This window comes from Canis lupus, chromosome 23, assembly GCF_003254725.2.
Source record: "Canis lupus dingo isolate Sandy chromosome 23, ASM325472v2, whole genome shotgun sequence".
Lineage (NCBI taxonomy): Eukaryota > Metazoa > Chordata > Mammalia > Carnivora > Canidae > Canis > Canis lupus.
This window is the reverse complement of record NC_064265.1, coordinates 51,959,236-51,972,170: the sequence shown is the minus strand read 5'-3', so window position 1 is coordinate 51,972,170 and position 12,935 is coordinate 51,959,236. Positions and strand designations below refer to the sequence as shown.

Sequence of the window (12,935 nt, the reverse complement as noted above, 5' to 3'; positions counted from 1 at the left end):
AGGTGGTTTCGCTCCAGAGCTGCGGGAGATACCCTGCGGTGGCAGACAGCCCTCCCAGTGACGATCCCCGGGTTCTTGCGCACGGAGGCGGGAGGCAGATGCGTAGGGAAGGCCGAGGCGAGAGCTGCATCAGCTTTCTCAGAAACGATTTCCCCATCGTGGGTATTTGGTCACCTGGTGAGGCCCAGCGTGAATATAAGGTTTCTAGAGGAATGAGCTGGGATCTGCTAACATTTTTAAAAGGACCACTTAGTAAATGCTTATCTCTAAGTAATAGATCTTCGATTTATTTAATTTTCAAGAAATGTTTTTCCTTTAAGATTAACATGCTCATTCTGCTCAGATTGTTTAGAGTGCTTTTTATTCTGCCTAAATTTTTACAACAGGGTAAATAAAAGATTCAAAAATGGTTTCAGAAAACAAACAAACACAAAAATGGTTTCATAATACATGGAAGATGAAATGTCACATGGATAGCATATAGTTTGATTCTTACATATGCATGATTATCAAAATTGTGTCCTTAAATGACAATTTGATATTTTTCAAATTTTACTCAGAAACACTGCCGTGTACCATTTATTTTACTGCTGATACTTTTAGGATTAGCTTTATTAATAGTATGACATTTTCACGCATTGTTAGACTTTACTAGTTTTAATATTCACAATGTTTAAGTTCAAACCAACAAATATTCAAGCCTACCCGAGAAATGAATGAAAGACATTACCTTTTCACATAATCAACTAACTGCTTTTTAAGAATAAAAAGTTAATACTGGGATTTAAAAACCTAAACTTCCAATGTACTGTTAATTCAACCATATGAAATTACTTAGGCCACAGGACTGCCCATCAGCCTTTCTTGTCGGAGGGCTATCAGTCTCTTGAACCACTTCTCCTCAGCATCGGCTTTCTCAATAAATAACTGAAATAAGAAAAGAAGAAGGAAAAATGTTACTGTTTGCCATACCTTGGATTTGATCTCGTGTAAGACAAATTACCTTTGTAGGATACATCTTTTAGCACAGATCTGGATATTGTTTAACTTTCACTGACTTTTCAATTGAAGATAATCTGTTTGGAATTAATAATGTTCAGAAAGTCCTGGAGTAAAAGGACTGACATCAGCATTAACAGTTCTATGCTGTATTTTGTGACGTTTTCTCCTATACCTTCCTCAGACATAGCGCAGTGAAACCACCTCAGGGCCCCGTCCCCGACCCGCCCAGCTCAGGAAGCACCTAGCGGGACAGATTCAGAGCTCTCGGAGCCTGTCCTGAAAAGCAAACAGAGCTCCTCTTTTGGTCTATTTCTCTTAAGCGTAGAAAGAATACTTCTAAGAGTCAGACAACCTGATCTGGGCCATCCCTGATCCAAAAACATGTAACTGGGGCAGCCGGGTGGCCCAGCGGTGAGCGCCTGCCTTCGGCCCAGGGCCTGATCCTGGAGACCCGGGATCGAGTCCCACGTCGGGCTCCCTGCATGGAGCCTGCTCCTCCCTCTGCCTGGGTCTCTGCCTCCCTCTCTCTCTCTCTCTCTCTCTCCCCCCCGTCTCTCTCATGAATAAATAAATAAATAAATAAATAAATAAATAAATAAATAAATATCTTTAAAACAACAACAACAAAAAACATGTAACTGCTCTAAGGGATGCGAGTAAGATCCCTATTTCTGGCAAATGGGAACCTAAGAATTCACTTCCTCCCACGGGATTCTTTCCAGCAGCACAGAATGACAACAGCTGCGACTCTTGGGTCAAGGGGACTTCAGAGGACATTCTTAGGATGGAGGGATCTTACATTGGGATGGGCCAGAGAGTTGTCGTCTTGGTACTTGATGGCGGTGGGGATGCTGCTAGCGTCTACGTCTTTTTCGCTGCTGGGTGGGTCGGCGGCTACGGGTGCGGGTCCCGACGCTGTGGCTGTGTGTTTCACCTCGCCAGCTTCCACCGACTGAAACGGGATGTGTGAATATCCATTAATCAGATCCCAATGTACAATTAAAGTTGTGCTTTAACAGTATTTTTTATTTTGAATAGTAGCTGTTCATTTAGTCTCCTTTAAGATAATACTAGTAATAAAAGACCCTGGGTTAGGGACGCCTGGGGGGCTCAGCAGTTGAGCACGTCCGCCTCTGGCTCAGGGCGGGACCCCGGGGTCCCGGGATCGAGTCCCGCATCCAGTTCCCCGCAGGGAGCCTGCTTCTCCCTCTGCCTGGGTCTCTGCCTCTCTCTGTGTGTCTCTCATGAATGAATAAATAAAATCTTAAAAAAAATAAATAAAAGACCCTGGGTTATTGAATAGGAAACAATTCTTCCTAAAACAAGCAAACAAATACAAAAAGATGGAGAACACATTGATCATATTTTTATGACCAGCATATTTTTATTGAGAAATTGGTACTTATGAGTTTATAATAGAAAAAACTATTTCACAAAGCTAAATTCTGTTAGTCAAAACAAGCTTGTGACAAATCTCCAGCATTCATTTGGTCTCTTTAGAGATGAAAAGCAAATTCGGAGGTTATTTTGTTTTTGCTCTTTAAATAACAGCTTCAATGAGTTATAATTCACATATCACAATTTATACAGACGTTAGCATATCCATGGGGTCTTGCAACCACCCCAAGCGACTCCGGAACATCTTCATCATCCTCCCCTGAGACCCCATGCCCGTTAGCGGTCACAGGTCCTCATTTCTCCCCGCCTCCCCATCCCTACACAACCACTCATCTATTTTCTGTCACTGTGGATTTGCCTATTGTGGACACTTCATATAAAAGATCGTACATTATGTAGGGTGTTGTTTTGTTTTCTGTGACTGGCTTCCTCCACTTAGCATGCTCTCGAGGTTCATCTCTGAAAGGCTGAGGCACGTGTCAGCGTGTCACTCCATTTTCTTGCCGAATGCCACTAGGTGCCAGGCACTGTGTCAGGGCTGCAGGTACGAGGCCTGGTCAACTGGCTGCGCCCGGAAGCAGCAGTGCTGTGCTCTCTTGGGTCGGTTCCAACAGCTCCCTCCCTGAGAAGGGAGAGGCCAGGGAAGTGGCTAATTAGCAGCAAGGCCGCAGGGATAACAGGAGATGGACTAGGATGAGAAGCAGAAAGTTAAAATAAAAAAACCCAAAGACGACTGGGAGATTAATTCCACCACTGAGCCTTTTTTCTGCACCTACTGGTTCTATATATGTAGTTTTTGAACCTCTGTTTTCTTTTAATTTAGCCACTTCTGAATATCCACTTCTCTGAACGAGGGTAAAACAGATGTTACTGGGAAAAACATCTAGAAAATGAAATCTGGGATCCCTGGGTGGCGCAGCGGTTTGGTGCCTGCCTTTGGCCCAGGGCGTGATCCTGGAGACCCGGGATCGAATCCCACGTCGGGCTCCCGGTGCATGGAGCCTGCTTCTCCCTCTGCCTGTGTCTCTGCCTCTCTCTCTCTCTGTGTGACTATCATAAATAAATTAAAAAAAATTAAAAAAAAAGAAAAAAAAAGAAAATGAAATCTACACCAGTCACTTAGTCCTTTCCTTTTTCTCTTTATTATTTATTTATTTTTTAAGACTTATTTATTTATTCCTGAGACCCAGAGAGAGACAGACACAGGCAGAGGGAGAAGCAGGCTCCATGCAGGGAGCCCGACGCAGGACTTGATCCTGGGACCCCGGGGTCACTGCTCTGGGCCGGAGGTGGACACTCCACTGTGGAGCCACCGGGCGTCCCAGTCAATCCCCTCTTAGAATGATGTATCTGAGGACTGGACATCCATCTATTTAGTCTTTACTGAGTGCTGCTAACCGCTAAGCACAATACGCAAGCAACAGTAAAATGGGTTTATCCCTTGTACCAAATGGGGATTACATTTTGCCAGTGGCCCGACGGATTACTGACAAGTAAATATCAAAATACACACACCGCCGCCTGCGCTTGTAACGAGGGACACACAGATACTTGAGGAAATGCCTGTGAACCGTGGCAGCTCCCTTCTGTATCTCGAAGCCAACACTGCCCCCTCCCTGGGTTCCCCCCTGCCTCGGGGCTCACAGCCCCCAGTGGTACCATGCCCACCCCTGTGCCCTGAAGGCGGGTTTGGTTCCACCGTGGAGCAGAGGCCCAGACGCCAGCTTGGGGGGGCCCTGGACACCCCGTGCTGTGCTGTTGCTGCGGTGGCTGGGCTGCAGTGCCCGGTGCAGAGAACATTCTGTGAGAGCCCAGGGAGCTCATCCTGCTTTACTGATGGTCCTGGAACGTTTTCTGCAAGACGTAAAGTTTTGGAGTTCAGGACCAGAGCCCACAAGTTGTCCTCTGACAATCGTAACTAAAGTCGTGGGACGAGCGAGAATCGGCAACAGCTTCTTGACCTCAGTGAGGACACCCGGGAGAGTCTGGCCGCCAACCCCCAGCGCGGCCACCAGCAAGGCTCCAGCTCAGTGGTGCGGCCACCGGCTGCCTCCGCTGGCAGGAGGGCAGGGGAGACCCCGCTGCTTAGGGCCCTTACCCTTCTGAGCAGCGGTGGCCGCCTGCCAGCCACAGTGACTTCAGGGCTGAAGACGTGCCCGTTTGGGACAGCAGTGTAGAAAGGCTGCGTGTGGGTTCCTGAACCGGCACGGCAGGTGCAGTCCGGTGGCCCACTGTCCCGGAGAGGACCACCGAGGGGTGACCTGTTAAATCGACGTGTTGACGGAGACACGACGTCTAGCATACGCTACGGAAACAGCCACGCTCTGGGAGCAGCTCCTGAGCTTAACTAGTGGAACTTGCACAGCTCAAGACAGGCTCTATCAACGGAAGGGGTTGTTCGCAGAGAGAAGCACAGACTTGTTTCCAAGAGGCACAAACTTGACATCAACGTATGTAGGACTGTCCAGAAGACAAAGATACTGCAACCTGGGTCATGAGTAATTTAGTCCCCAAGAGAGCCGGTCTCTGCTGTGCATCAGGGAAGCCCCTATCGCCCCGTGATCGGGATGAAATGGTCCTCAGGATAATTTACCTCCCTTTGCTAAGTAATCTCCTGATAAATAATTCAGCTTCTTGGGCATCCTGAATCGCTACCTTATATTGCAGACAAAGACATTTTAGAGACTGGAAAGGGATATCGTTTTCTAAACTAATAAATTGGCCTTCTGTTTTATATTACAGTTGGTGTAAATTTATTCGCTGTTGGCCCATCATTGCTTTTCTGATCATTTTGAAATGCAGTGACTAATAAAAGTCCAGTGCTGGATGCCTGACACTTAGGCTGCTGTACTTTCACCCAGGTAAATGCCATCTTCTTTGTTGTTATTTTTTCTTTTTAGCGTATCCCCTATTACTGGATGCATGCCTTCTTGATACCTGAACAGGGAATGGGCACCGAGTTCACAATTACGAGAGACCCTGGATTAATAAAAACAAACATGGGCTCTGGAGTGGAATAAATCTTGTGTGGATGCTCTTTCTTGTCATTTGTTAGCACTCAGACCATGGGTTATAAAATTTGCTGAGCCTCAGCTTGCTTACTTTTAAATAAAGGTTACTGGGATTTTCGATAACTTATACATGTTAAATGTCTAGCACTAACGGTAGCCATTATTATCTTGGTCACTTCAAGTTAATAAAATATAAAACACAGGGATCCCTGGGTGGCGCAGCGGTTTGGCGCCTGCCTTTGGCCCAGGGCGCGATCCTGGAGACTCCGGATCGAATCCCACATCGGGCTCCCGGTGCATGGAGCCTGCTTCTCCCTCTGCCTGTGTCTCTGCCTCTCTCTCTCTCTCTCTCTGTCTCTGTGACTATCATAAATAAATAAAAAAAATTAAAAAAAAAAATATAAAACACACAGTGGGGCTAGGACACATTGTTTTACCTCATTTGCTTAGTGCTTTAATGCTTCCAGGTGCTGTGTTGAAACAAAGTGGGGCAAAGCTGATGTCTGTATACTGAACCAGCAGGCTGCGATGGAGAGCTGTGAAGTGATTTTCAACTACTTGTTCAGTGATACAACAGGTCACCAAGCCTCAAATGAGAATTTTAGGGTCTATAGATGATAAGAAATTACATAAAACAATTTATGACCCAACCAAAGTGAGAACCCTTACATCTCCAAGTCCTTTCAAGGAAGCTGCGGACACACGCAGCCCTTCGCATCCAGTACAGACAGAGGTGGAACAGAAGCAGGGAGAGGAAGAGGAGTAACAGCTCCTGTTTCCTGAGTGCCAGGCACTCGGTAACGGTTTCATAGAAACCACCTTGCTCGTACTCCTACAACCTCTGCCAGGGACACTACTTTCCTTTTAAGATAAGAGAGCCACGGGGTTATCGTGTCGTTTAAGGACACACGGCCAGCAAACGGCAGAATCAGACCTGACCCCCTGTCTGACCCTGCATCTTTAGCTTTTGACCACTGCTTCCCAATTGCTAAATCTAAGACTTACTGTAATTTGGTTTTAATTTTAGAGGAAAGAAATAAAAATGTTGGTAAAGCTCAGATGTCCTGGAGTCCAAAGCCCATCTTCTTTCCACTATACCAGGTCCACTTCTGATCAATCTCCTTGCTCGTTACTGGTTTTACTACTTATTGGAAGAGCTGTTAGGCTCTTGGAGGAAAAAAATGGAATTTAAAAATAGGTTTATCATATTAATAATTAGTATCAAGAGGGAGAAAGTTGTTGAGAGGAAAACCTGCTGTATTAACTAGAGAAGAATACGTATTTCCACAGAAAGAAAATGCTAGTTTATCTTAAGTGAGTCCAGTGAGAGCTGGGAAGTCAGGGTGAACTTCAGAAAATAAATATTTAAACGTAAATTAGTTATTTTAGGCCACAAGAATGACCTTTGTCCATTTCACGTTCCACCACCTTTTAGGAGTCGTGGTGGCAAACGAAGTCAGGGAGCACAGGCGAAGCAGGCCGCTAGTGCTGTGCACCAGGCATATGGTACACGCTCAAGTCACATCTCCAGGATGCTGAGAAGACGTTTACGTCACTAGCAACAACACAAATACAACAGACAAACGAAATGTCAATTTTCCACTGACCACCTATCAGGTCAGTAGATGGCTTGGTGCCAGCCGGGTGCGAGAGGCAGACACCTCCTGTGCTTGTGGGCAGGATCCGAGCTGCTACAGTGTTTTTGGAGGATGACTTTGGGAACGTGTGAAAATAAATAATATCAACCTTAAGCAAATAACTCCATCTTGAAACACTGACTTAAGGGGATAATAATGAATATTTGTGAACACATATGTAATACCTTCAAGCTAATTAAATAGCTAGTAGCAGAGAAAAAAATAAATGAATTATGATAAATTTATCAGCGGGATACTATACAGTCACTAATGTGTTTACAGATGCAGAGTATTTTTAAGGAAGTGGTAATGACCATGTCTTTATTACACGTATGCTATTGAGGAAGACGCGTATTTCACAGTAGAATGCCTTTTCTAAGTACAGGAGCAGGTTCCTAGAGGCGGCCCTGATAATAATTGAAAGGACACATGCAATATTCAACAGAAATAAAATGCCAATCAAAACTCCTTTTACTGGAGTTGAATAAGTAATACCCGTCTGGGCAAAGAGTGTAGATATATATTACTATTTGGGTAATGATCTGATTGTTAAAACTCTCTTCTAACTTTTCTCTACCAATGTCAACTTAAAAAGTAGATGTAGACACCGGAAAACTATATGGTCGCGAAATGCATTATTACTGCTTTAGAGCTGTTGACGTTTCACTTTGTCTTCTCAGTAAATTTTAAAATAAAAATGGCATCAGATATATTTTACAAGTTAAACTTGAACTGATTCTCACTGATTCATTCTCTCTCTCTCTCTCTCTCTCCAACATGCTGACACTCGCTCACCCTACTTCATCCATGTGTTAGAAGACGCACTTACATTTAAGTAAAATCCATTAATAAAGCATCTCCTCAGTGGGAATCTGGAGGCTTATTCATAATGTCTGGGTGAAAACTTACCTTTTTGACTTCTTTACTTGATCTGAATGTCTGCTGAACAAAAGAATCACTTTCAATGGCTTCAATTTCTTTTACTCTTTTTACTTGTTCTACCAGGGTGGCTTGGTCTAAAAAAAAAGGGTATAATGTCAGTGTATTTTGGTGCGTAAGCTTGTTAACAACACTCCTCTAAGCGAGGTTCTTTCTTTCTGTGAAGTAATTTTATGACTTCTGGAATCTAACTGGATGAAAAGATGGTATAGTGAGGCTATAACAGAACACTATTTTCCCCCTGAGATCCACAAATACGACATTCCTACACACTAAGGCTCTCACCTAAAACCTAATAAAACATTGCTGAGAAGGCACCACTATAATGATCCCAGCTAATCTGGGCTAATCTTGTGGGAGGGCTTTAAAAATTAAACAAAAGTTATTATGGAAATAACATATACGAAGGAGTAACAGCACAACGGATCCATCGGCACCCGTCACCCAGCTTCTGGAGAAGAACGCTGTTACTTCTTACTTAATTTGTTGATCTTCACTTCATTTTCAGGGGTAGACCTGGAGTACTCAAAAGTAACTCCCACATGTCGTGCCGTGTTACCCCTAAATATTCATTTATTTATTTGTTTTTACCCCTGAATATTTAGTAGGCATTTCAGATAAGGGCTTAAAAACACCAAACAGTAAAAACTACATTTTCACATCCAAAAATATTATCAATAATACTGTAATATCATTTTATACAGTCCATTTTAATTTTCACTGATTGTTAAAAAAATGTCTTTTTACAGTAATTTCTTTGAAACAGGATCCAAATAAGGTGCGTACATTAGACTTGGTTGATAAGTGTCTTGAATCCCTTTTCATCACTGTCAGTCTTCAGTCCTTCCCTTTTGTTACTATTTATTTACTGAAGAGAACAGATTGTTTATACTTGAAAACTTTCTACATTCTAGATCTGGCTGATTTTATTCTCATGACATCATTCAACATGTTACTGTATTCCTCATATTTTGTATAAACCAGTAGTTAGATCTAGAGGCTGGCTAAGATTCAGGTTCAATTCCTTTGGGTCAAGGATGCATAACAGGTGATGCTGTGTAATTCCTATTATACTGTATTGGGATGTGTTTCTCCCAATTTTAAAGATGTTAAGACTGATCAGTGGGTCCAAGGTGACGTCAGCCTGACCCCATTATGAAGATCCTCATCAACCTTCCACTTAATATTTTTAGCAGACGTTAATGTTTGTTGATTAGATCCATTATTTCATGAGATGTTGCAAAATGAGGATTTTTCTAATTCTATTATTCTTACTGCTTTTGTTAGCTCTGATTTCTCCGTAATGAAGAACTTCCCTTACTGACTGTGAAGTATGGTCTGTACAAGGGAAAGCAGAATAAATGTTTAATTTTTCCCTTTACTTGTCAATTTTGACCCAAAGAGAGCATTATCAGTTCCTGAATATTTATATACTTAATATATTTTACTCCATGTAATGAGTACCCTTATTATTCTACCTTTGGGTAGTGGGGACCTCCTGAAGATGGTCTTACATCCTTTTGATATGGTCCCTTATAGTTAAGGGGTGACAGGATGGTCCAGGCTCGTCTTGTACAGTTCCTGCCCGAGACCTGAAATTAGCCATTTCTTCAAAGGGCGTGGATTCCTTTTAGTAGGAATGATATTTAAAGACAGTAACTTGGGCACCAGGGGTGCTCACTGCTCCTGGATTGTCACTGTTTCTCTGCCTTCTCAATGGATGGGGTAGGTAATGCACATTTTAAGAAGAAAAACATTAATATGAATTCATGCTGATATTACCAAATGAAGGACTAGAGGGCTTTTAAAGTCTTTGGTTTTATATTTGTATATCTTTTTTCTCACTTTAAAATCTTAAGTCTTGGGACCCCTGGTTGGCTCAGGGGTTGAGCATCTGCCTTCGGCCCAGGGCGTGACCCCGGGGTCCCGGGATCGAGTCCCGCATCGGGGTCCCCACAGGGAGCCTGCTTCTCTCTCTGCCTGCGTCTCTGCCTATCTCTCTGTCTCTTGTGAATAAATAAAATCTTAAAAAAAAAAACTTAAGTCTTAATGATACGATCAAAAGTACTCAGTTGTTTCTCTTAATATGAGAGTTGAATATATATTAGTTTCAAAATCATAAGATAAACATCACTATTAACAAGATGAATCAATATAGTTTAAAATTTCTTTATGATCTTGTTGATCTCAGAAATTATTCCACTGACGAACTGCCAAAACACTATACTCTAAAGTCACCCGAGACCATTCTCCGTGTGACTGTGCTACCAACTTGACATACAGCTAGGGTCAATTTGCTTCAGTTCATTTTGATTTAGGTCTTGCTTTTTGTTTTATTGTCCTTGTGATTAATATGAATACTTTTTGGTATACAACACAGTGACTTAACAACTGCAATGTTTTGCTACGCTCACCACAGGTGCAGTTACTGTCATCACCATAAAACGCTATGACGATAGCACGGAGTGTATGCCCAACACTGTACCTTCTGTTCCCATGACTTATCATTCCGGTACTGGAAGCCGCTACCTCTTACTCCCCTTCACTTGTCTCCCACGCCTTTGTCCCTCTGGCAACTGTCAGTTTATTCTCCATATTAGTAGATCTGATTCTGCTTTTTTGTTATTCACTTGCTTTGTTTTTTTAGATTCTACATATAAGTGAAATCATATGGCATTTTCCTTTTTCTGTCAGACTTATTTCATTTAGCATAATAGTCACTAGGTCCATCCATGTTGTTGCAAATGTTTTCTGTAGCTGTGTAGTTTCCTGTGTGTGCGCGCGCATGTACACACCAAATCTTTACCCATTCACCTATCAACGGACACTTGGGTTGCTTCCGTATCTTGGCTGTTGTAAATAATGCTGCAATAGACCCAGGGGTGCATATATCTTTTTGAATTTGTATTTTTGTTTTCTTTGGGTAAACAGAATTACTGGATCATGTGGTATTTTAATTTTTCAATTTTTTAAGGAACCTCCATACTGTGTTTTCACAGTGGCTGCACTAACTTACATTCCCACCAACAGTGCACGAGGGTTCCTTTTTCTCCATGTCCTTGACAACACTTGTTATTTGTCTTTAATATTTGTTTTTTAGTTGCATAAAACACTTGATTCTAAAGTCAAAAGGTAAAACATCATTCAGAGAAGTCTAGGTTTCCTTCCCTATCCCATTCTCTCAGTTCTTCCCCCAGCACATAGGTAACTTTTTATTAGGTTTTGGTTTTAACCTTTCATTTCGGGATCCCTGGGTGGCGCAGTGGTTTGGCGCCTGCCTTTGGCCCAGGGCGCGATCCTGGAGACCTGGGATCAAATCCCACGTCGGGCTCCCGGTGCATGGAGCCTGCTTCTCCCTCTGCCTGTGTCTCTGCCTCTCTCTCTCAATCTCCCTGTGTGACTATCATAAAAAAAAAAAAAAAAAAAAAAAAAAAAAATCTTTCGTTTCTTTCTGAAAATATAAGTATACATAGTCTCTTCTTTCTTACACAAAATCAACATCCTACACATTATGTCTTCAATATCACTCCACCCCAGCATAGAGACTTCCCTATTCTACTTTACAGTTGTATAGTTATCTATTTTATGGTTTTATGATAGGGTTTTTTTGAAGATTTTATTTATTCATATGAGAGAGAGAGGCCGAGGGAGGAGCAGGCTCCACACAGGGAGCCTGACACGGGACTCGATCCGGGTCTCCAGGATCATGCCCTGGGCGGAAGGCGGGTGCTAGACCGCTGAGCCACCCGGGCTGTCCTATGACAGGTTTTTTTTTTTTTTTTTTCCTCCCACCACTGCCCTATTGGTAGTCATTTGAGCTGTTTCCAGTCTTTCACTTTTATAATTAGTGCTTTAAAAAATGTGTTGTTTCATATTTTTGTTTTTTGTTTTTTTTCCACATGCTAGGCAGGAAAAGTGCAACATTATGTCACACACTCACTGTTTAAACTTTTGCTCTAAGCTGATACATAGGTGAATTAGGAGCTACTGTATATTCAACAAGGGCTCTACAATTTTTATGGATTTTAGACTTCATGAATAAAAACTAGATTTGCATTCTAAGAAACAAACATAAAAAAGAGGCTTGAGACTAAGGTAGTTGTTTGCATCAAAGTAATTTTGACAGCCCAGCAGATCTAAGCTTAAAAGACTAAGTGTTATAATAAAGAGTATGGAGAAGGAATTTGGTTTAAACATTTCAGTAAAAATTCGCAATTTATAAAAAATCTTTTGGCCAATCGGTAATGATACAGTTTGATGCAAGCTCCAGTTTACTTAAGGGAAAGATAGTGCTTCTGGAGGTGTGTCCCTGACAGCTGTAACCAGTCCTTTCTTGTGTGAAAAATAATGTGTGGAATGTTTGGAAGTAATAGCTGCCAGAGCCAACACTCTCATCTTGGGAAGAATATATTTTACAACATAAAAGCAAGTACTGTCAGAGTGTCCTGGACGAGCAAATAGTTCCACATGCTTTAAAATAAAAGCTCCTGTGTATTTTAATTATGCAATGTACTAAATGAACATATAAAATGAGAATATCCTTTACCTAGCTAATTTATTAACATGAACATATTTATAGCCAGTAGATGGTATTTTTATTAGGCCTGCATAATAGTGGGAAGATGGCAGAGAAAAGTCATAATGGATACCATTCCATGAGACCCAACTTTAATTTGTCAGTGTGAAAATCCATCTGTTTGTATAGGTGTTAATTAGTCTCACTATTATTTCACCATCATTAATTTCCAAACAAAAGATAGTATTTGTGACTTCAGGAGGATGTTCTCGTATGTATCAACTATTTGAAGCCTTGGGTTTTCTTCTCTAACACATTCTCTCATTTGGATTTACAAAGCACATCACTGGTATTAAACAGTCAGAGGTGAGCTCACAAATGGTACTCGATGTCTACAGCCCATAGTGTTTGCAGCTTCCAATATGGACCTAC

The 12,935-nt window shown here is 42.1% G+C and overlaps 1 protein-coding gene and 1 long non-coding RNA gene across 3 annotated transcripts in view; one reads left to right on the top strand and one right to left on the bottom strand.

Moving 5' to 3' along the window:
• Window positions 1–344: 344 nt before the first annotated feature.
• The window catches only part of RSRC1 (arginine and serine rich coiled-coil 1), a 397,789-nt gene continuing 385,198 nt past the window's right edge, over window positions 345–12,935 (bottom strand). Inside the window, exons 9-11 of the mRNA XM_049099884.1 lie at window positions 7,958–8,064; window positions 1,802–1,954; window positions 345–927 (exon numbers count right to left, since the gene is read on the bottom strand). Of these exons, the coding sequence (XP_048955841.1) occupies window positions 835–927; window positions 1,802–1,954; window positions 7,958–8,064 (353 nt within the window). The 3' untranslated portion in view covers window positions 345–834. The remainder of the gene's footprint in view (window positions 928–1,801; window positions 1,955–7,957; window positions 8,065–12,935) is intronic.
• Window positions 3,663–7,931, top strand: LOC118352016 (uncharacterized). 2 transcript variants are annotated; one of them, XR_007405349.1, is made up of 3 exons: window positions 3,663–5,261; window positions 5,879–5,988; window positions 6,850–7,931. It is a non-coding gene; the product is annotated as an uncharacterized LOC118352016 (long non-coding RNA). The 2 variants fall into 2 exon arrangements; XR_007405348.1 differs by having other exon boundaries at window positions 5,879–7,931.